The sequence below is a fragment of the Symsagittifera roscoffensis genome, chromosome 10, assembly GCF_963678635.1.
Source record: "Symsagittifera roscoffensis chromosome 10, txSymRosc1.1, whole genome shotgun sequence".
Taxonomy (NCBI): domain Eukaryota; kingdom Metazoa; phylum Xenacoelomorpha; order Acoela; family Convolutidae; genus Symsagittifera; species Symsagittifera roscoffensis.
The window spans coordinates 29,170,236-29,193,619 of NC_087071.1; the positions used below are offsets into that span (position 1 = coordinate 29,170,236).

A 23,384-nucleotide genomic window follows, 5' to 3' on the forward strand; every position below is an offset into this window, starting at 1 on the left:
AATCATCCAGACCAAATTAGGATGAAGTTCTGAGCCGAATATAACTGGTGGCCACATATCTACCGAGAGATATACCATATGGGGAAGTCATGTAATCAATGCCTGAGAGCCGGTAAGAATCGCAAAGTTTTACTCGGTACGGATTCAACCACAAAGCTCTCCACAATATCGTTCGCGAACGAGGAAAAAAACTCGGACTTCGCAGGACGTTTGGACACGGTTTTACAAAGTTTCAATCGGCGAAGGTCGTCAACAATACCACATTAAGTTCGTTTACTTTCTTTTTTAATGGTTATTGTCACCACCACGGATTTCCGTGGAAGATTGAAGTCGACCACGGGCTCTTTCTTTTATCCAACGATCTTAAATCCTTTTGCGAAAGATTCAACATCGAAATCATTTACTGTACAGTTGGTGATTATTGATGAAATGGGCTTGTTGAAAGAGTTATATAGGCTGTTAAATCTAAAAATGTCACTCAAAATACCAAAACTTTCTTTAAATTCTTCAACCGAAAAACTGATTTCGATTCTCAGAATTACGAAACAATTGTCAATCTGTTGTACTCTTTTGAGAAACGTTTTAATAGAACGGCTAAAACTAGATAGAAAAATCTTATTTCTTTTGATAACCGTTTAGATAAAGACAATTCTACTCTATCTGACCATCGGGCTAGAAGTGGGGAACTCATGACGGGGCGGAAGAGGGCTACCTAGACCCCGATTTGGAGACGCAAACTGGTTCCGAAGATAACGTGCCGCTAGCTCTCACACATTCAAGGTCTCCTGTGACAAAACCCGGACAAAGGTAGACCTATAAAGAAACTCGCCTCTGGAGGTAAATAATATAGAAGTGCGGCAAACCGAAAAATTGGTGAATCACATTATAACCTGGTGGAAACAAACGTCCTTGTCATCTCGCCTTCGGACTATCTAACGCCTTTTGCCGAGGTACCTTTTAAAACCCCCCTTGTCGCCAAAACCACATTATCATGGTCCTCAAAAATCCATCGTATCGAACGAGCCAGCCACACCCCGGTCCTGACCATTTTGGCAAATTTATCATTCGGATCCACCCCTCACCCCGACGTACAGCAGATGTCACATATGAGGATATAGAAGAAAGCAGCGAATTTTTCAATTAGTTTTGACATACTGCCGCATTTTGGTGTATATAGCTCGGTAAATGTTAACCGTATGTCTTGTAGCTTAGTGTTGTTTTTTGTCTTACCATTTGTACACCTTGCAACTTTTGTATATTCACCCTTGTACATTTGTACTTTCCAAAACTTCAATTATATATTTCATTTTGCTTGCTGTTCTAATATTCGTTTATGGTGCCGTTTGTAAATTTTGTTGCCATTTTGAAGGGAAGTGGGTGTATATAGAATTAGATTTTATTAAAATGACCTTCGGTATTGATGAGATACCAGTCAACACTTGGCATGATTCGACCATCGGTCAATCACTGTGAGTTGGTGTTAGTTTTTAGAATAGAACGTTTTAATTCACGCTTCATTTTACTTCTTTTAATCTTTTAAGTATTTATGCATGAACTCTACATACCTACCTAGATTTTTAGAACATTTCATTATCATTGATAATAATTATGGGATCAACTAAAAATAAATATTGGAAAGTCGAGTGATATAATATGTTCAGCCCGTTTAGTAATTTGAACGAAATTAAATAATTTCCAAAAAACTGTCACAGTTAAGAGAAAAACAGGCATAAAAATTTTAATTTTTAGTTTTAATTTTAGCAAAGGATGCATGCAAGCGGCTAACAGTAGCTCACTTTTGATTCAATTAGACCCTGAAAACTTAATTTTACGCATACCAAATTGTTTTTGGGATATTTAAGCATCAGTTGGAAATGAAAAAAAATGGGATTTTCAAAATAAAAAAGTTTGAATTTTTTGGGTTTTTCAAGACTAAGATCGGAACTTTGTGCTAATTGTACAAGAACCGGGTATCCTTGTTGTACAATTGTTCTAATTTTTTCAAAAACCCTTATTGTACAAAATTATTCCTCATTTTAAAAGGCCGGAACAATAATACTTCATCGGTCTATCACATTCTAACTGTTTTTTTTTGCAATCGAAATGTCTTTTAATCAAAAACACTTCGCAGTGATTTAGTTTCTATGTCATTTTTCATGACAATCGGACAAAGTGAACAGAAACTTGAAATGTAAAAATTTGCAGGTGGGGGAAAAGGAAAAATTACCAACATAGTCGAAAAATTTTGCTGCTTTCAAAACTCTCTAGGTCAAATTTGTTCCTTGTTTAAATTCAGTTGTCTTTCCTCAAAAACACGTGCGTATTGTGGTTTTTCTATATCAAAAATAATCCTCAAATGAATGCAGCTGCAAGATTTTTCCTCGTACCGACTCGAATTTTTGCGAAAAATAGATGTTATAGTAACAGATTAGTCAAACCAATGATACTTTTTCAGTAACAGTCTACTATGGTAACTGTATATTAATAACTCATTTTGTGAAAAAAGGTCATTTGGTCAAAAATCAGAATGTTTTGCTTTTTGGATAAACATATAGCCCTAAAATCAGAGTTTATGCAGCAAGTTGTCCGCAATCCTTCCAACATTATAGATTTTGAAGATCCTTGATTACCAATTTTTAATTGGGTCGATTTTGGGAAAATGACTAAAACAGCTTAAGTAAAATAATAGAAAAGTAAGTGTATCATAAAATTGTTTCTTTTTATGCTACATGAATTAAACTGTATTGAATTTGCCTCGTAACGTGGAGATTCAATACTTAGAAGACCGATTGCGGAAGTAAAGTTGACACTTAGCTTAGTACTTAATACTTAAGAAACCATTAAACTCCTATATACATAAACTAACACCAACATACATACATATCTTTCTCAAACTTAAGGCAAACTGTGATCTCGTTTTGCAATGTCTTATTTCCAGAACTGCATGCAGCATAGATAACTTAATGAGTAGTACGTAGCTTGGTATTGTCTAATTTCTAAAACCCGTAGAAAAGAAAACATACGGTTTAGCCTAAAAATTAGATGGTTAGTCCCATCCGTTGCAAAAATTACAAGCGGTTAATCATATTTGACAAACTCTGCCAAATCAGAACTAATAAAGCTAATTTTATGGAATTCCTGAAACGAATTTGAGAGATAATTTAATCCTGGTGTGCAAACATCCAGAACCCTCGGACACCCTGAGCCAAAGTGATATGTGTTCCCGATGTTTCAGATAGCCCAATCAGAACTCGGTAACAAGCGGGTGGAATAAAACCAAAACTTTGTCTATTGTGGGCTTAGTTGAGGGAAACTTAAGCATATGTCCCCAGAAACGAATTTTTAGGATATGGTAGGTAGTGACAAGAGACTTAATGTTTTGTAATTTGAAACGAATCCGACGCTTAGACCGGAAATTTTTAGCACTAATGAAAACCAAACTTTCGATCGGAAATAAACCGTTTACGCTAATTACGGATTGAGGGCATATTGATTCGATGGTGACAATAGACTCTAGAATCCCAGCGAATGAATGTCCTCCGACAAAACCTACTGGCAACTTCTTCCGACGTTAATAGCCTTTTCCCGGGAAAAGTGATTACGGACCGTCAAATTGAGATAGAATGGAAAGTAATTGTGGGATACGGATCAAACCTGGTTGGAAGGACCCCCATGGTTTTGCTACCCTCATAGTGATCCCGGGTGATCTTTTAATGACATTTTGGGGCTTTAATGACATTTTGGTGCAAAACTGCAGTTAAAATCTCATGATAAACACAGGAAGGTGGCACATTCTCCATCGCAACACTTCGGATTAGATTCGGTCTTTTTTGGTTAATTTGGGGCAAAATTGTCCATTGTGAGAAGGATCAGAAGGTAAAAAGATAAAGCTGTGGAGTCAAAACGTTAAAGTTTTGGGTTGAAATTACCTGAAGTTAGGCAGACATAGGAGTGAAGTAGACTGTGATCGGAAAGCTAATCATAACAAATCAACTAAACCAAAAAAAAAAAATTACGACGTTGACGCAATAAAATGAGTATGGAATGGGAATTAAGTCTTTTAAATAATATGATTGAACGGGATATTTACTTAGCTCGCCAGAAGAGATATTTTTGGTGCAATTAGACTTAATGTGTTTCAAATACCTTCATGATTGCTAGAACGTCTGGATTGAATTTGAGTATATATGGAAAACTTAGAAGCTTGAAGGGCAGTAGCTACGTCTGAAAAAAAAATCTTTTAGACCCAGGCTGCCAGAACGCTTAAGGGGCGGATAAGTGAAGTACATGGTAAGTTGCTTAAGTTAGATGCACTTTGATTTTGAGGTAAAATTGGTCTTGCACAACTAAGCTACCTGTCACGAAGTTGGCAATCATAACTAGTGTCGTCAGGGGAAAATTTCGTTAAGCTTTTGCACAAGGGTACCAGAGTATATGTCAGGACTCTTTTGGACAATCACAACTTTAACTATAATTAAAACTCAAACAGACAAACATACCCAAAAGGTTACGGACAGCCTACCCATCGGGAGAATATTTGAGCTAAGAGAGCGGACTGTTGGCTCTTAGATTCAGTTGGATAACATTTTTTGCGAAGTCAGTGAATGCTGTTTGTAATAGCTAGATATAGATTATTTTAGCAATCTAGAGAGAAAAACTGGTCCTTAACTTTGAACTTATTGCTGAAAGCAAGCCTAATTGACTTTCATAATTGGTTTTTAGGGAAGATAGCGATCGTGGATAAAAATTTTGTCAGTGATCAGGAGTTTCTGATTTGAGTTCTCTCGGGAGAAAGTGTCAGTGAGTTGAATTGTAAATTGGCAATTGTGTTGATAAATCACGGATTAGTTTTAAACTCGCCACTTAACAAACAGCTGTGTTTGGACTTATGCTTATCCGAATTGAATACTAATAGAAATTCTTGCGGACAATTCAGCCATAGCACCAGTGGAAAAAAATGGAAGCAACCGGGTGCAGTACATTTTAACTGCCACTAACTTATCCCTTTTGGGATTGTAGATAGTAGTAAATCTTGATCGCCACACTCAAAACATTGCCCAAGAGATCACTTCCAATGTCGATCTGGTCAATCTAGTCAATCTGTGATTTTTGTAAGTTCATAGTTTTTTCAAACTGTTTTGGAAAAAGTTTGGTTATTTCGAACCAGGAATAAGTTTTGCTTTTGGGGTATTTCAGTTAGGGAACCCTGAAAGAGAACTTTTAGTGCGACTAAACGAAACCAAAATAATTTCGACATAAACCTCGGTTTAATTGACGGTGAATAGAATTCTATAGAACTTTGGTCTCAAATTAATTTCCTCTTATCCCCTCTTAATGTTCTTAAAACAGATTTAGCATAGTAATAAGACAAGAAACTAACTGATCATTTAAGTTTCTAAAACTGATGTTGTATATGTTTCAATGAGTTCCGCAGATGAATGCAATTTGTCTCTAAGTTCCTCTTCCGAAAAAATAACTGCACGAGTTTCTTTTTAGTTCAATGGTTTAGTGCTGATTTACATTATCCGGACAAAATGAATTAAACCTGATTTTTCAAACACATTTTTCTCAAATTGGGTTAAGATTAGACAAAAATTAAAGAGAACCAAAATTGCTTGGAATTCCATCAGAACTACTATGAAGCGTTTTTCCTCCAAAATTTCATCCAAAGTTCACCCCAAAAACCGGTAATTCTGGCTTTTCTCAATCAATCAAAAGTTACGATTATTTTTGATTAATTGAAAGAACCAAAATGACCGATTTTTGGGGTAAGGTTTTGGTTGAGACTTTCTGAGAAAAAGTTAAACCATCTTAATTCTGATAAAATTCTAAGCAACTTTTTTGTTCTCCTCACTTTTTGTCTTAACTTAACCCAATTTGAGAAAAACATGTTCTGGAAAATTCAAGTTTTTTTCATTTTGTCCGGATAATTTAAATCAGCACTGTATGTTTCAAGAGACAAAAAAATGGAAACAAGTTACGAAAAAAAAGAGGAAAATTTTTTTTTGATGAACTGTGATTTTACGCATAATGTATCAGAAAAGGCTACATACTAGTTTTTTCTAATTCAATAAGCAAGCACTGCTTTTTGATATTGTTCGGCAAATTATTCGAAATTTCAGAACGCTTTTGTTCTCTGTGAGATTAGTTTGCAGCTTATATGGTTAAGAAGATTGTTTCTGTAAGGTTTCTAGGTTTTTGGTATAAGAAGACAACCCGAGAAAACAAAACTTATCCTAATTATTTTATAGAGAAATGTTTAAATGTGAAAATAAAGAGGTTTACATTTAATAAATATTTACCGGTAGAAAGGTCTTTTGCATTGGATGAGGAAGTTAACTTTTTGTTTTTGTTCTCCATTTAATGAGACACCTGAAAACGGGCCGTGCTGGCTTAATGGTGTTCGCCCGCCCAAGCAATTCCAATTTGTATTTAGAAAATTTTATAAAAAAAGTTTTGTTATAAGATATTATTGATATATCTTTGTAATTAGATAAATCAATTTATTATGATTTTAATTAGCTTAATTGAGGATCAATTTACCTTAAGCTGTTTCACCAAATCAGGGATGAAACCAATTCTGAAGTTTGGTTGACTTATTGGCTTAACTTTACATAGCTGTAGAGTGAGAGATCGAAAACACTTATTATCAAAATGAATTATTGAAAATGCATTATTGAACAGTTTTATAAGAACATCTGGCTCTTCTCATCAAACAATTTATCGAGTTTTAGGTAATCCCAGGTACTCACGCTGAGTGTTTTTTCTCTGTGTCTGCAATTTTTGGTAGAAAAATCAATGTCTTAGGTTTGAAAAAGAAACAATTTTACAAAAAAAGTTTGCATCTTTGGGCAAAAAGTTTGGTCATTTTGTCATTTTTGTATATAGAGAATTGAATAATCAGCTAAATTTTTTTTTTGTAAACCAATGCTAACTAAAACTTGTTTGACGCATCAACATCCTCATATCTTTTTTCTTGTAGATGAGATTCCTATACTTTTGATGTTGTATCAATATCTATAAAATTTCCATGAAAAGATAAGATAAGTTTTGTTGATTGATCAAACGCATTTCTGTTTTTTAAGTGCAGGTCATGTGTTTTTCACGAAGAGGCTGAAAGGACCAAAATTGTACCTTGCGATTTAAGCTATGTTTTGACCGACTCGACCTAAGTTGGCTATTTTTTGACCAACTCGACCGACGGAAAAATCTGTTCGATGGTGCTCGACCCAAAGATGTTGTGTTTTGACTGACTCGACCCAAACAAGCTACATTTCGAACAAAATGTTCTAAAAAATTTTTGCAACTCAGATTGTTATCTGCCCTGATGTCTTTCACCCCCAACTAGTAAGATAAATCTTTTCACGTTCTAAAATATTTGAGTTCTTTCATTTCTAAATTAAATTTTTGACAAATGAAATTTTTTTCTTTGGATCATGAGTAACCCATTTTGTGAGCTCGACCATGTTTTGACAACTAAGCCGGCAAACACAAAAAGGCGGACAGAAGTCCGAAAAGGAACAAAAATTGGCTTTGACAATACTTAACATGCCGAAATCGAATCGCAGGCTCATGTTTTCTCAAACAATTGTACTACCCCTACACCTGATGCGCTGCATGATCGATTGACTACTAAGCAAGATAAAATTTTGTCAAATTTTGTGAAGAGGTGGGGCTAACGAAAATTAATCATGTACCCGGTTGAACAACTTTAATTAATGCAAGTTTATTGACAATAAATTTAATGAAGAAAAAATATCAGTTCACGAAAGTCATTAGCAAAGTGTAATTTGCGAGACAAAAAAATTGCAGTCATTAGCAGAAATGTTGCTCTTTTACATCAAATTGAAACATAGGCTGATAAAAAATTTTACAAATGATTTTCAATCATAAAAAAATGTCAGACACAATTAACAATTAAAACACCACATCTACAAAAATCACCAATCGAAATCGGATTTTTTTTTCGCAAAAAATTATATCATTATTCTTCCAAAAATTGCTTTAAGTTGCTGATAATTTTCAGTTTATACGTTGTGCTTGAAAACCTGGTAACGTATTTTTTTTCAGTACTTCATGCATGTATGTAGGACAACGTCAACGATGCAGTAACGCATGGAAAAGTCTCTAGCCTGTTTTCCAAGCGACTGTTCCTCCAATATTTCAAAACGAATAGTTCGGTTCCTCCGAGACTTAACTCAGGTGGATGGAAATCAAGATTATAATTCGACAACGTGTTCGACTATGTTTTGAACTAGCGTTTGACTATGCTTGGACCAAGTGTTCGACTATGTTTCGAATTAGTGTCTGACTATGTTTTGACCGAGTGTTCGACTATGTTTCGAATGGGTTTTCGACTATATTTGGGCTATGAGTTCGAATCACTTAATTTGGAAGCAGCTATTCCAATCTATTTAAAAAAGTTTCCCATAGAAAAGTTTTGCTGTATTGTTAGTAACTGTTGACAAATGAGAAGACAGGAAGTTACACAAAAAAAGTTAACGTAAAGTCACCTTAACTGAGTTAAGGTTAAGAAAATAATGGTGTGTCTTACCCTTACTTACCTTAAATTTATCTTAATTTTTTTTCTCAGGAAAATTTAATTAAAAAAAGGTAAACTTTACTTTAACTCAGTAAGTTTACCTTAAGATTATCTGAAAAAAATGAGAAGAGTTTTTACATAACAGAGCTAAGTTCTAAGTTGTAGTTGTTAAACTAAGTTCTAGTTGTTAGACGCCAAAGAGACAAGGTTTTGATTAAAAATTCAAATTTTCCAGAGAATCAGAAAAGTTTTAGATGCAGAAAACAACTAATTCTTATTTTGGTTATCCCTTTGAAAGTTAAATTGGGTTATAATTGACAGCAGCGCCAGAAACAAAAAGTTTGTGAAAAAACCCAAGCAACAGCATATTTTGTCAGAGAAGCAGACATTTTTCCGACGCAGAACACCACTTATCGGAAATTCGTTTCATCCTTTGAGAATAAGTAATTTCTAAAAAGCGTTTATGTTTTCCATGCCAGGTTCCTTCCATTTTCTCGGACATTTTGAATTTTTTCCAAAACTTTTTTTGATTTTACGGTAAATTTATTTTAATGCTAAGGTAATAAAGGTAATTTACCTAGTTTTTTAAGGTAAAAATTTTAATGTTAAATCACCTGAAAGGGAATTTTCAAGGTATTTTTTCTAGGTTTACACACCTTAAATTTTTAGAGAATTATCGGTAAAATTTTAGGGTGCTTATAGGTAATTTAATGTGTACTCAAGGTAGTGCTAAATTTGCCTTAATTGTTAAACGTTTTTTAAGGTAATTTATCGGAACTTTTTTCCGTGATCCTTAAATTGTTTTTTTGCGTTTGATTTTAAAGATGACATCAAATTTAAGTTATCATTTAATTTAACAGTAGATATTTTTATTTTTTGCTTTAAAATTTGAGTAAATATTTAAACAAATTCAACGCTGCATATAATTCTTTGAAAATGAGATACAAATTGAAAATGACACTGGTTAAATTTATTTCAATTTCTCAAACAGATCGTTTTAATATAATCAATAATTAAATAATACCTCAGAATGATTAATAAAATGTTATAACTTAGCTTAGAAAAAATATACTGACCGAGGCCAGTATAAGTGTTGTAAGCTGAGTATTAACAAATTAATTATTATTCTGAGTAATATTCTGAGTGTTATTATTCTGAGGCGACAGCCACATCCCATTTCAAGTGTTAATATTCGATTTTAATAATTTTTTAGTACTAGTCTTACAAAAATTGAGAAAAAAACTAATTTTAATCAAACATTAATTGATTATAATATCTCTTTTTGAAATCAAATATAATCAATTATAATACATTATATTTTTCCTACGCTATCATTTTTACCCGAATTTCTTGAAACACTTTTTTTGCAGAATTGATTATTTATAATTAATTATAAAAGTTTATAATCCCTTTGATTCCCATTTTGTCTTCGATTTTGCACTTGAATTGCTTGTATTTTATGCTTATTGTAGATGTTGGTTTACGTGAAAAAATGGAAAAAATGTTTTAAAAGTTTTTAAATCAATTTAAGAGTATACTGTTCTTATTTTTTTATTGCTTCTCGATTATAGTTGTTTCATGATGCACATTTTAGGTTTTTTTGACCAACAAAATTTTAGCACACAGCTTTGGTTTCATGATTCATATGGAAGAATTATGTTTCACATACCGCGAGATTCTTTCACCTAATATGAAGGGATCTCTATGAAACTTTTGTATCATGGTTACTCCTCGTCTTCAGCTGAACCAAAGAGTGACAAAATATCTCTAATTTTTAGACAGTTTTGACAAAAATAGGATTATAATCTATTATTATAGATTATAAAAAATAAAATTGATTGTAGTTTCTTATAATGTAATTTGTTATAATGTCATCATTATAATGAATTACCAATCGTTTAAATATCTACTACCTTGTGGCACTTATAATTAATTATAATTTTTATAAAAGTACAATTATAAATGTAATATAACCGAATATTTTAATTTTTTTTCTACAAAATAAAAAGTAAGCCATATGACAGGAAAACAGGTGAAATATTGTCCTTTGTAAAATCCGGCAAAACTATTTACTTCAACAATCAAAAAAAAAATTTGACAGATTTTTGTTTCGATCATACATTTTCATGACAAAATGATGTGTTTTTAAAGTCGAATTCATCTATCATGAAAGTTTCAGATTTGAAGCATTCACTGGATACTTATCACATATCCACTGTTGTGCGATACAAATTACATTGAACTTGAACCAATCAAAATTAAGTTCTTCCCTCAGATTGCTTTTTTCAAATGTCGTCACCGAATTTTCAGCAGGAGTCGAAGGAAGCACGAAGTCTGCCTCTGGTGAACCTCCTCGTACTTTGACTTCGCCGTTGTCTGAACCAAAACCAATTTCATTGATAACATTCACGCAAAGCTCGTCATCAAATCGCACCTGAAATACGCAGAGACCTCGAGCTATGATAAGACGTTCCAAGTATCTGTTATCCTACTGTCTGCTAAAAAAAACATTGAAACCATATTTTGCTGTAATGGCGGCTATTTTAACGCAAAAGTTGGTAAAGCAAAGGATTACACGAAAGCTATTCGAATAGCGGAAGAGATGAAGAACCGATTGAAGAAAAACAAAATGTGTTCCAAAGACTGTCTATTACGTTTTTTTGATATCAAAAGCATATCAGCTATAACTTGAATTTCAAGCTTTTAGAAACTTTTCCAATATGAACAATTTGAAATAAACCAAGTAAGAGCAGAAATTTGTTTTTCTGACTTGTTTTTACATTTTTCTATGTCGAGCTCGATTACCATGCTCGCTGGAGAGCAGTTTAATAATGAGCGCAGAATACAAATACGAGAGAAATAGCTTACATGATCGAATTCGATAGACCAAAATTTCATTCAAATATTGATATAAAAACATAACAACATTTTTGCAGCTTTCAGAACAACACTTTTCGGATCTAAGTAACTTGCCCCATATTTACTATCTTACTATTGTAAGCTCTAGTCGTAGAAAAAATGTTGATCCCCAAAAAACAATACTCCATAAATTTTTATTGTTATGCAGAACAATATTGGTATTCCAGTACATGTTTTTTCAGACAGTGATATCGGGTTCGAACATTTTCTTAGACACGTGATTTGAAATTTGAAGTTTGAATTATTTTACCGTGCAAAACAAAAGGGCTAACCGCTCAATATTGACCTGAGGGTTTTCCGAGGAAGAGTACTACTCAACAAAATGGACGCTTGTATGGTGAAAAGAAGCCTGCCCAAAAGGATGATCCTAATTGCAGAAAAAAAGTCAGTTTTTATTTGAGTATCATAAAGAAATAGCTGCAAAAAACTTTTAACGAAATATTTGAAAATCTGTAAATGCATTTCGTCAGGATTCATAGGCATATTTCAAGATGCCGTTCAGTAAGCATTGATTAGAAAACTACTCCGAAAAATTGCTCACAACAGATAAAGCTTTTTTTCCAGAAAGTTTCAAAACATCGCGACCACTGGAGTTTTTAATTCGACATTTTTACTGTAGTTTTGGCTTATTTTCTCGAATGGCGTTTGGGAAAGAAAGAGCTATCTGACAACACTTTCAACGTTTTGAGATTTGAGAAGTTGGCCGCAAGTCAGTCTCAGTGAAAAAGTTGCTGAAAGTTTTAAGCTCATTTTCTTTATGAGATGATTTGCAGGCCCTGCAATTTTGTTGAAAACTTGAGAAAATTTTGAAATATCAGACTTTTGTGACTTTTATTAATACTTGCTTGTTTTCGTTTCTACGTTACTCCAATTTTAATAACGATCACGATTTTTTTGGAAATACGAGTCCAAATTCGGAAGCTTTTTTTAACGCAAACAGGTCTGCAGTTTTCGCTCTATATCTTTTTTCTGGTTCTTAAATATCCTAACCGAGCAATTTTTGAATAAAGAAGTGGAAAAATCAGCAAAAAATTCAGTTTTTGTTTTCAGTATCAGTTTTTTTGGGGTTTTTGAGCTTTTTCAAAAATTCATCGCTTTTGAACTCATCATTTCATCTTAACTACAGTTTTTTGTAGCGGTCATTCGAGTTTACTGGATAATACAAAATAAGATCAAAATTTGTTCAAAGCTTTCTATTGTAAATTTTTTTTTACATATTACGCCCAATTAAAATAACTAACGAACAAGAAAAAGAAACAAAAAAGCTCGGTTCCCGTTATTTGAAAAGGAATGCAATGCTACAAAGCTATTTCAATTAGCTCACGCACAGTTAATTTGTAGTATGTATAAACAATTAAATCAACCAATCTTTAAAATAAAACCATAATTTGACTCAGAGCGAATCTACGGTTCTCTGGAGAAGGGCGGATTTTTCAAAGTTTTTTCAAAGTTTCGACCTTTTTTTAGGTCGCCGAATTGATTTTCCAAGCTCTCACAAATCACTTGTGTGTGTATATAAAAGTAAATATAAAATTGTAGCTTTTTGTAGCTTCACAAATGCATATTGAATAAAACTCGTTTTCTTAACAGTAACTTTAATAACTCAGAACAAAGAGAAGCATCAGATCTATATACTTGCCTTGATATGTCTCAAAGTTTTTCCTGAACTTTTGAAGTTTGTCATTTTTCTAATATAATTCTCGGGGGATATTCCTCTTCTGTGGCCGTATATCATATAGACTCTTGTTTGATAGTAGCAGCAACCTATAATACGAAAAATTCGAACTTTTAGAATCTGAATATTCAATTTAGTAAGATATAGAAATGTTAAGTATTAGTTTGTCAAGTTTTTGAAAATCATTTAGACAAGTGTGCAAAATCCTAATGATACCCTGGCTACTAACCTTTTACTAGTTTTCGAACCTCAAGCAACGTTTTTCCTGTTGATTATGATTTTTTTTTGCTTTCCTTAATGCAAAAATTTCACAGTCTCTATAGAATTATCTGTTATAATCAGTAAAAAGGTCAAAAACTAATAACTCAAGATCAGGAGTTTTCTGGCTACAAAAACCATAGGCAAGTAGTACTGTAAAGTCCACTTTCTGAGATCGATACGCCTCGTAGTCGCTGTACACCTTTTTATACAGATAAAATCCCGTATCCAACGGAGGCTGTTTTTCTAGATAAAAATAGTATGTACATTATCTAGCCTGGTTTTTTCATCTTCTTTGAGCAGGAGTGATCTATTTTGTTTCTGGTTTAGTAATAAACAGTTTCTGGACAGAAATTACCAGAAATTAGTTCACTGCTCAACCGCAACGAGGTAAGGATACTTCGAGTTTACGAAATAACAGTGGCAATTCAGTGCAAACTAACACGTGCTATAACAAGTTTTATTTTGCTGAAGCTATCAATAAGGACTGTAGACTAGTGATTAGCACAACCGCCTAGAAACTTGAAGGTCAGAGAAGCGAGTCACACCAGTGTACTTTTTTCTGGTTTTTTTTCTGATCAGAATTAAGATCAGAAAAAAAGAAGGTAAAGAAAAATCGTGCTTTATTTAAACAATTCAAAAAAAAATCTGACCAGAATTTAGATTAGATATAATGTTTTTCAGGTCATAAATCAAAACTTTTCTCGGTAAGAGAGTGTATCTGTTGGGGAATAAAATTAGCCATTACAGCCATACACAACCGATTTATTTAGATATTTTTCGGCGTGCGGCAAAGTTGGAATTTTGGACCCCGATAACTTCCAAGAACCTGAAATGATGTAGCTGAAATCCCGATGGTAAAATTGTTTGCAATGCAGCAAAAACAAATAGCAAAACACTCAGTACCTCCATTCTTGTTGGTCAGAAATGTTTCTTGTTGAAAATAAACAGTATCGATAAAAACAACAGAAAATCGTCAAAATAACACCAAAATTGACAATTTTTTCTGCTTAACGTTGTTATATTGCTAGAAAATTTTTTGCGTGCGTGTTGCATTTGTTTGAGGAGGGGGTGGAATGGAAAGATGGAAAAAAAGGAAAACTTTTCTTAACAAATAGCAACAACAAACATATATATTTCGTTAAATTAGAATATAGTTTGTCAGGTAAGAAAATTAATGCAGAAATTTGTGCACACTTCTCGGCATTCTTTACGCTGACTTTTTAACTTTCACAAAAAAAATTGAGCAATTCAAACAACAACCAGAAAAAAACTGAACACGAAAAAGTTATCTTGAAAAAGAGACCTGAAGGATCCATTTGAAAAGAAAACCAATTGAGGCCTCTGTACCATTCGAAACTCAGCCTTTCAATGCTGAACGTGTCGTTCCAGTGAAGGTTGCGATGATTTTTTTTAGTAGTCCAGTATTTGGTCAAGCAGAAGTATTCACTGAAATAAAAAAAAGTATTTTCTTTAGAAAATCTTCAAGAAATTTTTTTTAGGTTTGAGTGAAACAAAAGTTTTTTTTCTGATAAAGTAACGTATTGCTTTTTTATCTTATAAAAATTTTCCATATGCCAAATATCGATTACAGAAGGAGAAAACCCGTTCATTACGTAAACAAAGCGTGTTTTTCTTTTTTTTTTGTCAAAAAGTCATTTTCTAACCCAGAGCTAAAACGTGAATTTTTTTTAGACTTCAGATCAATCAGCTGCAAAAGCTCATTTTGCCATTGGCAAGGCACGGGTGGTTTGCTTCCGCAATCATTTAATTGCTGGGCAAAATCGTTTATGGATGTGACACAACGCCATCAGTTGATTCAAAACCATACCACCAAATTGGTACTACCAAACCATAACCAAAACTGTAAAAAATGAGCTAAAATCTTTAGAAAAGAAAGCAAATTTTGTGCTCTTTTTATAGGTCTCTCAAAATTTGATGCTTTTTCTCTATCAAAAATATGATTATGATTTACGCTTAAGATATAGTCAACTCTGTGTTTTTTCTAAAGTTTGTTTGTACAAAGTGGAAGTTGTTTCAGCTCACAAAAAATACAATTGAAAAATTAACCAAGCTTTTCTCGTCTTCTTTACTTTTATTAAACTGGATTCAGCGTAGATTTTGGATCAAACTCAATAAGATAATTTTTTGTTCAAGTTTTTTTTCTCATTTTCTGTGACTAGACAATTGCAATCGGCGCTGTTTCGTTCCATGGTTTTTTAAAACAAATTATGCTAATTAAGGAAAATTGTCTGAAGAACAAAAGACTAAGTCTGCGGAAAATTTTCAACCAATCAGATTTTAGTATTAGAAAAAAGTATAAAAAAAACAAAGGCAACAAAAAAATGGACGAGAACAGTCTTAATTGTTTGAAAAATTGATAGTTTTGACAATGAAATCCAGCAACATACAGCCACAAAAAATTCGCCTATCTAGTGCTCAGATTGGCCTTGTAATTATAAAGTGATCAAAAATTCTACAGATTTTTCAAATAGATTCAACAAAGCAATTGAAACGATTAAGGGAGCTTGTACATTTCAATGTCAGAGCATAAGTAACAATTAAAAATTGTTTTAGAGAAAGAAATGATACAAGGGTGCAGTGTGTGAGAGAGAGAGGGGACACTTTATTGTTTCAATATACTTATGCAGTTGCAGAACTGATTGTATAAAAATCTAGTGTACAATATTACGCAATGGTTATATAACATAACAAGAAAAAACATAAATTACAACTTTCAATTACAACTTTCAAAACATAGAAAGTGAAAGTTTCTGCTTTTTAAATCAAACAAATTTATTAATCTCATTCACCAGCACATCTCATTCCGAAGCTTATAGAAAGTTTTTAATTCCCGATTAAATTTTTTCTATAGAACTCCAAAGATTGCGATGGTCGGCTAAAGCACATCCCCGCTCAAAAAATATTCTTTTTTGATTTCCTTTTTTACCCTAACTATCCCGCTGTTGCGACAAAAAAAAATGTGGCAATTGTCTTTTTTTATTTCATTAGATGAACATGCTTAGGTATGTAATGATTTATTTATTGAACAGCCCTGATAACTGAACCACGATTAACTTCAAACCATTGATTTTTGTGTCAAAAGGCACTCGTTTTTTGTTGATTTATATCAAAATCAGAGCTTCTTAAAAAAGTTTTGTCAGCTCTTTTGCATACAATTGTATGCACAGAACAATAAGTGGACGAAAACTCACTATTGTCGTATGAGCTTATTTGAGACATTTCAAGAATTTTTCACGAAAGAGATGTGACGGAAATTCACAATTGGTAAAAGATAGGCATCTTAATTTCTTGGTGGTGCAATGTTACTTTGACTGCAGATATTTTCCTCCTTGAGTCGAATTTGCATTTCGAATTTTCAAACGAAACACTTAGTTTTTTCCCTAATCAACTGAAAGGGATTAGAGAAAAGAAAATTGAGTTTTTTTTCTGATAAAAGCAGGGACGGATTTAGGGGTGGGGGGGGGGGGGGGGGGGGGGCGTGTGGGGCGGACGTTTTTCTTCAGGGATTCGACTCCCAGCCGACTCAAAGGGTCCCCTCTTTGTACTATTTTGAGATATCCATCTTTTGTAACATAACCTAAATTTTTTCTAAAGGCGCCTTTGACGCCACTACATACTAGGGGGGGAGCGCTCCGAAAAAAAAGCGATTTTTTTTGTCAAAATTTTTCAAAATGTGACTAAAAAATACGACAAAATTTTCCAAAAATTCGACGCTCCCCCCCCCCCCCCCTCCTCGAGAAAATACTAGATCCGCCCCTGGGCGAAAGGTTAACTTAAATCAACTGAAAATTGGAAAAGGCTGCAAGCCTTCTTCACTCAAAAGAATATTTAAATATTTGTTTATTTTTCTCACCTAAATTCCCGGCATTTTTCTCCTATTAGAGTTTTTATGTCCGGCAGAACAAACTCAAAAGAATAGTCGCTCCAAGCAATGCGAATGAGGACAACTGAAACATTGATGGATTTGAGCAAGTACTCTGAGTGTTCTAACCCCGTTGATAGCACAGTGCGCCGATGGATTTGAACAAATTGAATAGTAACATTAAAGCCTGCCCTTGAAGAGACTCAAAATTAATCAATTATAAATGTATTATATTTTTAGATATTTTTTATTATTTATAGTCATTCTAATCCATTAGAACTGGTTGTAATCCATTAAAAATGTATTATGATTTTCATTAAGAATCCTAGATCTGTCATTTTCGCAAGAAAAAAATACATTTTTGTTGTTCAATTGGTGTGCATGTAAGCATTAAATCGCAGATTCCGTGGATATACATCTGCAGCCTTTAACAGTTGGTCAAGGATTATGCGTTTTTAGTTTTTCTTTTTTTGTGATATTTTGGTCACGGAATCTGCATCATCACAACCTTTGAAAAGTTGTTCGGACGTTACGGAGTCAACGGCACTCGAAAACCACCAAATCCCATATAACCAAATGACCGATTAAGGCCTAATGTTGAGTTTTAATTAATAATCGATCACACTGAGAAAAATGATGAAACTCAAAATTATGTATTGAAAACAGCGGCCGTTTAGTTCATTTTTTGTATATTATTTTTACCATTTGCTTTTCATATTGAATTTAGTTCTTTACATTTTGCAAATTGATCATTTCAACCTCATAATTAACCTCGTCTACCATTTTCAATCGTCAACATCTCCAACGCACCGCACAATTTTTACTCACACCAATTTTTCCCAAGTCTCTCTCCTACGTTAAGTGGATCCTGTTCTACCCCCATAAACCCTCGACGCACCGCGTTAACAAATGGACGAATTTGAATGTGAGAGCGTGATATGGTGATTATTTGCCGGGTTACAGGCCTTAGGGTAAATATGGCGTGAATGTAAACGTGAGCCTTGGGCTGGGGAAAAGGATGCCCGCATCCAGTTTCAAGCGTTAATAATCGATTATATTACGATTTTAGTACCAGTCTCACTAAAATTGAGAAACAATCGATTTTAATCAATTAATAATTGATTATAATCTCTTTTTTTCAAATCAAATTATAATTAATTATAATTAATTATAATCGATTATTTATTCGTCTATTTTTCCATACAATTATAATCGATTATAATTGATTATAATCCATTATTTTTATTCAAAATTCTATTTCGTTAGTTTTGCACAAAAATCCATTATAATCGATTATAATTGATTATAATCCCTTTTGTTTGTCCATTTTTGTCTTCGAAGTTGCATCTAAATTGCTTATATTTTATGCATTTTGTGGACGTTGGTTCCTATGAAAAATGAGAGAAAATTTTTCAAAATTTTCCATTTAATTCATATTTATAAGTTTTTTTTCCATTTCTTCCCCATTAGAGTTGTTTTGCGATGCATATTTTAAGCTTTTAAAAACACCAAAACATCAGCAAATTGATTTAGTTTCATGATTGATACGGAAAAATTATCTTTCATCTACCGCGAGAAACTTTCCAGTCATATGAGAGGATCTCTGTGAAACTTTTGTTTCGTGGTAAAACTTTGTGTTCAGATGAACCAAAGTGTTCAAGAGATCTCTCTTTTAGAGATTTTTTTATTGACACAAAAATAATAACCCATAAGATACAATTCGAAAATAGAAAAATTCCGGCAAAATAAGAGATTATAATCGATTATAATCGATTATAATTGATTTTAAGGGTTTTTAGTAAGAACTATAATCAATTATAATCGATTATAAGAGATTATAATCTCTTGGAAAATATCACGATTATAATCAATTATAAATCCCTTAAGGACCTAATTTTGGTAATTATAATCGATTATAATTGTCAAAAAATCATCATAATAATCCGTTATAATCGATTATTTACGCCTAAACTTGGATGCGGGTGGGTACAGGTAGTTAACGTGTTAAGTGCTTGAGGTGGGGGTGATTGAATTTGTGGCAGGGAAGTAAACGGATTTTATTTTTTCAGTTTATTTCAAATAGTTAGAGAAAAGCTAGAGTTTCCTCAGAAGATTCGCAACAATGACGGATTTTTGAATCAAACAGTTGAAAAAAATTATATTAGGTAAGAAAATATCGGATTATCTTTTAATTTAAAAATTTTTATTTTTCTTTTAAATAGTCGACTTTAAAGGCAATTTAATCGTTCCAATCGTTTTCGTTGAAAAAAAGTTATCATATATGTATTGGAAACTCTCAAAACGATTTCGGTAAAAGACGAAACTCACGGTAAATCAAGCAAAACAGCAGCAAGTTTGGTTGCATGATGTTCATTTTACTTTAATTATTGTCTTCATAAAGTCATCCTGATTTTGTTCAGTTCAAATATTGCTAGAAAAATATACCAGCAGATCGTAATGGTATCACATCATAAAATTTAGATTTCAAATCAAACGTGAGTAAACAGTTCGCATAAGTTTGTTTGAGCAAAAACAAGCGTGGTGTTTTGCAGGTAGTTTTGAAATTTAGACCGACAGTTAGTTTTGGAACTCTAAACAAGATATTTGCTTACAAAATAAAGGCACCCTAAGTTTTTCTTCCATTGACAATTTTTTAGAAAGTTCTGCTGGAACGTTTTTTTTTGCCTGGACCAAATGAATTCAAACGAAACGATATTGCTAAAGCTTTGCAAAATTTTGGAACAATAAACGATTTTTAAATCGAAAAGCATTAGGAAATAGTGCCCAAAAAAGGAAAATTTTTGCTTATAACAATTAATAGCGGAACTTATGTTTTTAAAAAACTCGGTTATACTGTCAAGTTAATCGATTTCATCATCTAACAATTATTAATAAAATCCAGTAAACTGGACCATGATTGTCTCCGAATTCTTTTTTAAACTATTAGTATCCATAATAAATCTGCACGGGAATTGTTTTCATTTTAAATTTTAGCTGGTAATTTTTCAGCAAAAAAAATCTCGTTGTGAAAAAAAAAATGGGATGTGTAGTGGGTTCGATTTTTGTCTTTCAGTTCAATCCTGATGTTGTAAACTCTATTTTTGTTAGAAAAATGTACCGACGGCAGATTTAAAAAAGTCGAATCAAACCTGAGTAAACATATTTCAAAAATTTATTTGAGCTTGGTGTGTGATAGACAGTTCTGTAATTTAGGCCGACAGTTAGTGTCGAAAATCTAAGAAAGATATTTGCTCACAAAATAAATATATACCAAGTTTTTATTCGATTGAAATTGCCTTAAGAGAGAAAAAAGGGAATAATTCCGACGAAAAAAAAATCTTTTGTTTATGGATCAAAGCTGTTTTTGCGCAAACTTGGCGAAATTTACTTGTTACAAACTAACAGAAAAAAAATCACGTTAAACATCTAAAAGGGATAGAGAGAATATTAAAATAGTGTTTCTGATTTGAAATAGTCAGTTCTGAGCCTTATAATGATTTATGGCAAAATTTGCAAAAATCTTCCTCGAAAAATAGCTTCAAAAAAAAAATTTTTTTTCCTATTAAATGTTAAGAACAGTGAGGGATAAAAACTTCGCGTTCGTTTTCAACTCAAAACAGCGCGCATGAACTAGACACGAGAATGGCCTTTTCGCAAATGATTCTACTCGGTGAGATCAATAAAAACTCAAAAACATTCAGATTTCTAGGATGTCTCCGCTCGGATATGTTTCGAAAAATCGCCAAAAATTGTTTCGCTGTTATCAACACGCAACCTATAGGAATGTTGGGCGAACATTGGTTTTTGTTGGCTTCATCTAGTGACTCTCGTGTGCAACCAATTCTATATTTTTTTTGACAGTTTCATCAGACCGATTCTAGTGTGGTTTCCCTCAATCTACATTAGAGCTGCTTTACAAACTCGATGCCAAATAAAACAAGTATTTGCTCCTTTCACTCAAAACAAGACAAGTTCACTTTTTCGATTTAATTGTTTGTTTATTGCTCATTGTAATTATTCAAGTGTAATTGGAAAGGCTATTTCATTTATTTTTGTTTCAAAGGACGATATATAACAGTTAGTAGTTTTGTATCAAAATTGAAGCGAATAAATATGTTGCAATAAAAGTCTTTTAAATATAGCTGTTGTTCTGTAATTGTTTCCACTGCTCGTCATCTGCGCTAGTGCTGCTCTCCTCGTCACTGCTGCTATCGACCAAAGTGGTGCCGTCTGCCGTCTGCCCACAACTCTGGATTGTTTTTTTTTCAAACCGCTTTGATGACCGACAGTTTGTTGAGTATCTCTGAGGGCCCTAAGCCAGTATCTAATTTTTTTAAGCAGAGGAAACTTCTCAACCACCAATAGAGGCGAACCAATTGACTCCTCCGTGTTCTGGCGTACGGGATTAAATTTTTCTTCAAAATTTTTTGAAGCTCTTTGTCTGATTTGATCCGATCGCATTTTGAAGACATATACATTCCTTCAAGAATGCATTGCTGAATCCCTTTACTCGCCTCTTTTGTCTTTGTAGAATTAAGATGGCCGAGTATTTGGTTGACGTTGAGGTCTTTTAAATCTTCCGCTGTTGGCGGTACAAGCTCAGACACCTTTTTTTTCCAAGTCGTCTCCTCAGAGCCCATTCGAACATAGTTCTCCAGTTTTTTCTGCATCTTTGCAAACTAAAACTGAACAACAATGATTGAGGAAGAAACGAGGAGTAAGCGTCAACTGAAAAGAAAATAAATAGTGTTGAAGATTCCGTGACCGCAAGTTTACGGTGGATGTCACTTTCTTGACCATACAGCCGACACTCCTTCTTGGTCGCTTCTGTCATTGCCCCCAAAAGCGTCACTATTTACACTACCGAGCAACTTTCAACCACCTCCACCTCGTTTCCAGCGTCGTTGTCTCTCCGTTATCTGCCATCAATTCATGGTTGACTTCGTCGAAAACCAACAGGCTGCAATCCTGGCCCTCAATCGAGTCTTTCGAGTCCGTTAGCCCGGCCAGGAGCAAACTGACAGCCGTATGCTTTTGAGCCCCGTCTTGACTGCTGCTAAGTTGCTGTGTTGGTGGATTAGTGTGTTGAAAAACCCATATATTTCTTTCATGAAACTCTTCAAGTTGAATTGGGCCAATTTTAATGTTTTTTGAGAAATATTTTAAGTTTTGGTAAAGTTGACATTATCTGGAATTTCTCAAGAGCATAAAGTTAAACAGAACTAGATGATATTATGAAAACCTATTCACTGAAAGATGATGCACTGAAAACCTATAATAAATCTTAATACACAAAAACCTATAACCAATGTTAATACATGGAAAACTCTAGACAACCTTAATACAGAGAACCCAAGATTTGGGACCCATCTTGTATGTATTTTTCTTACATACATACAAACATTCATATATGCATACATAGATACATACATACATACATACATACATACTTACATACATACATACATACATAAATACATACATACATATTTATATACGTACGTACATATATACATACACAAGTACAAACATACATACATACATACATACATATATACATACAAATGTACATACATACACACATATATACATACATACAAACATACATACATACATACATACATACATACCTACATACATACATACATACATACATACATACATACATACATACATACATACATACCTAGATACATACATACATACATACATACATACATACATACATACATATGTAGATACATACATACATACATACATACAAACATACACAGATATATACATACATACATACATACATATATACATACATACATACATAGATACATACATACACACATACATACATACATACATACATACATACATACATACATACATACAGACATACATACATACATACATACATACATACTTATATACGTACATACAGATACACATACACATGTACAAACAAACATTCATACATATATACATACATACAAACATACATACATACATACATACATACATACATACATACAAACATTCATACATACAAACACACAAACCTACCTACATACATATACACATACAAAGGTACATACATACATACATACATGCAT

General features: G+C 33.1%; 2 protein-coding genes across 2 annotated transcripts in view; one reads left to right on the top strand and one right to left on the bottom strand.

The window, feature by feature from the left end:
* Positions 1-23,384, top strand: part of LOC134855274 (integrator complex subunit 12-like) — a 313,709-nt gene that overhangs the window by 160,708 nt on the left and 129,617 nt on the right. The window lies entirely within an intron of this gene.
* On the bottom strand, positions 10,624-19,740 carry LOC134855570 (uncharacterized). The gene is made up of 5 exons (XM_063872110.1): positions 19,609-19,740; positions 17,272-17,365; positions 14,701-14,843; positions 13,101-13,225; positions 10,624-10,976 (listed from the first exon to the last, which is right to left on the bottom strand). The coding sequence occupies exons 1-5, from the start codon at positions 19,652-19,654 to the stop codon at positions 10,707-10,709; spliced, it is 678 nt and encodes a 225-aa protein (XP_063728180.1). The 5' UTR covers positions 19,655-19,740; the 3' UTR covers positions 10,624-10,706.

What these genes read in the sequence shown, in the direction of transcription:
- LOC134855570 (XM_063872110.1), bottom strand. Translation starts at nt 19,654, where the DNA reads ATGAACATCATGCAACCAAACTTGCTGCTGTTTTGCTTGATTTACC. An exon ending in TTTTCAAATGGATCCTTCAG is followed by an intron (nt 13,226 to 14,700) that starts GTCTCTTTTTCA and finishes TTCGTATTATAG; the next exon opens with GTTGCTGCTACTATCAAACA. An exon ending in AAACTTTGAGACATATCAAG is followed by an intron (nt 10,977 to 13,100) that starts GCAAGTATATAG and finishes TGCGTATTTCAG; the next exon opens with GTGCGATTTGATGACGAGCT.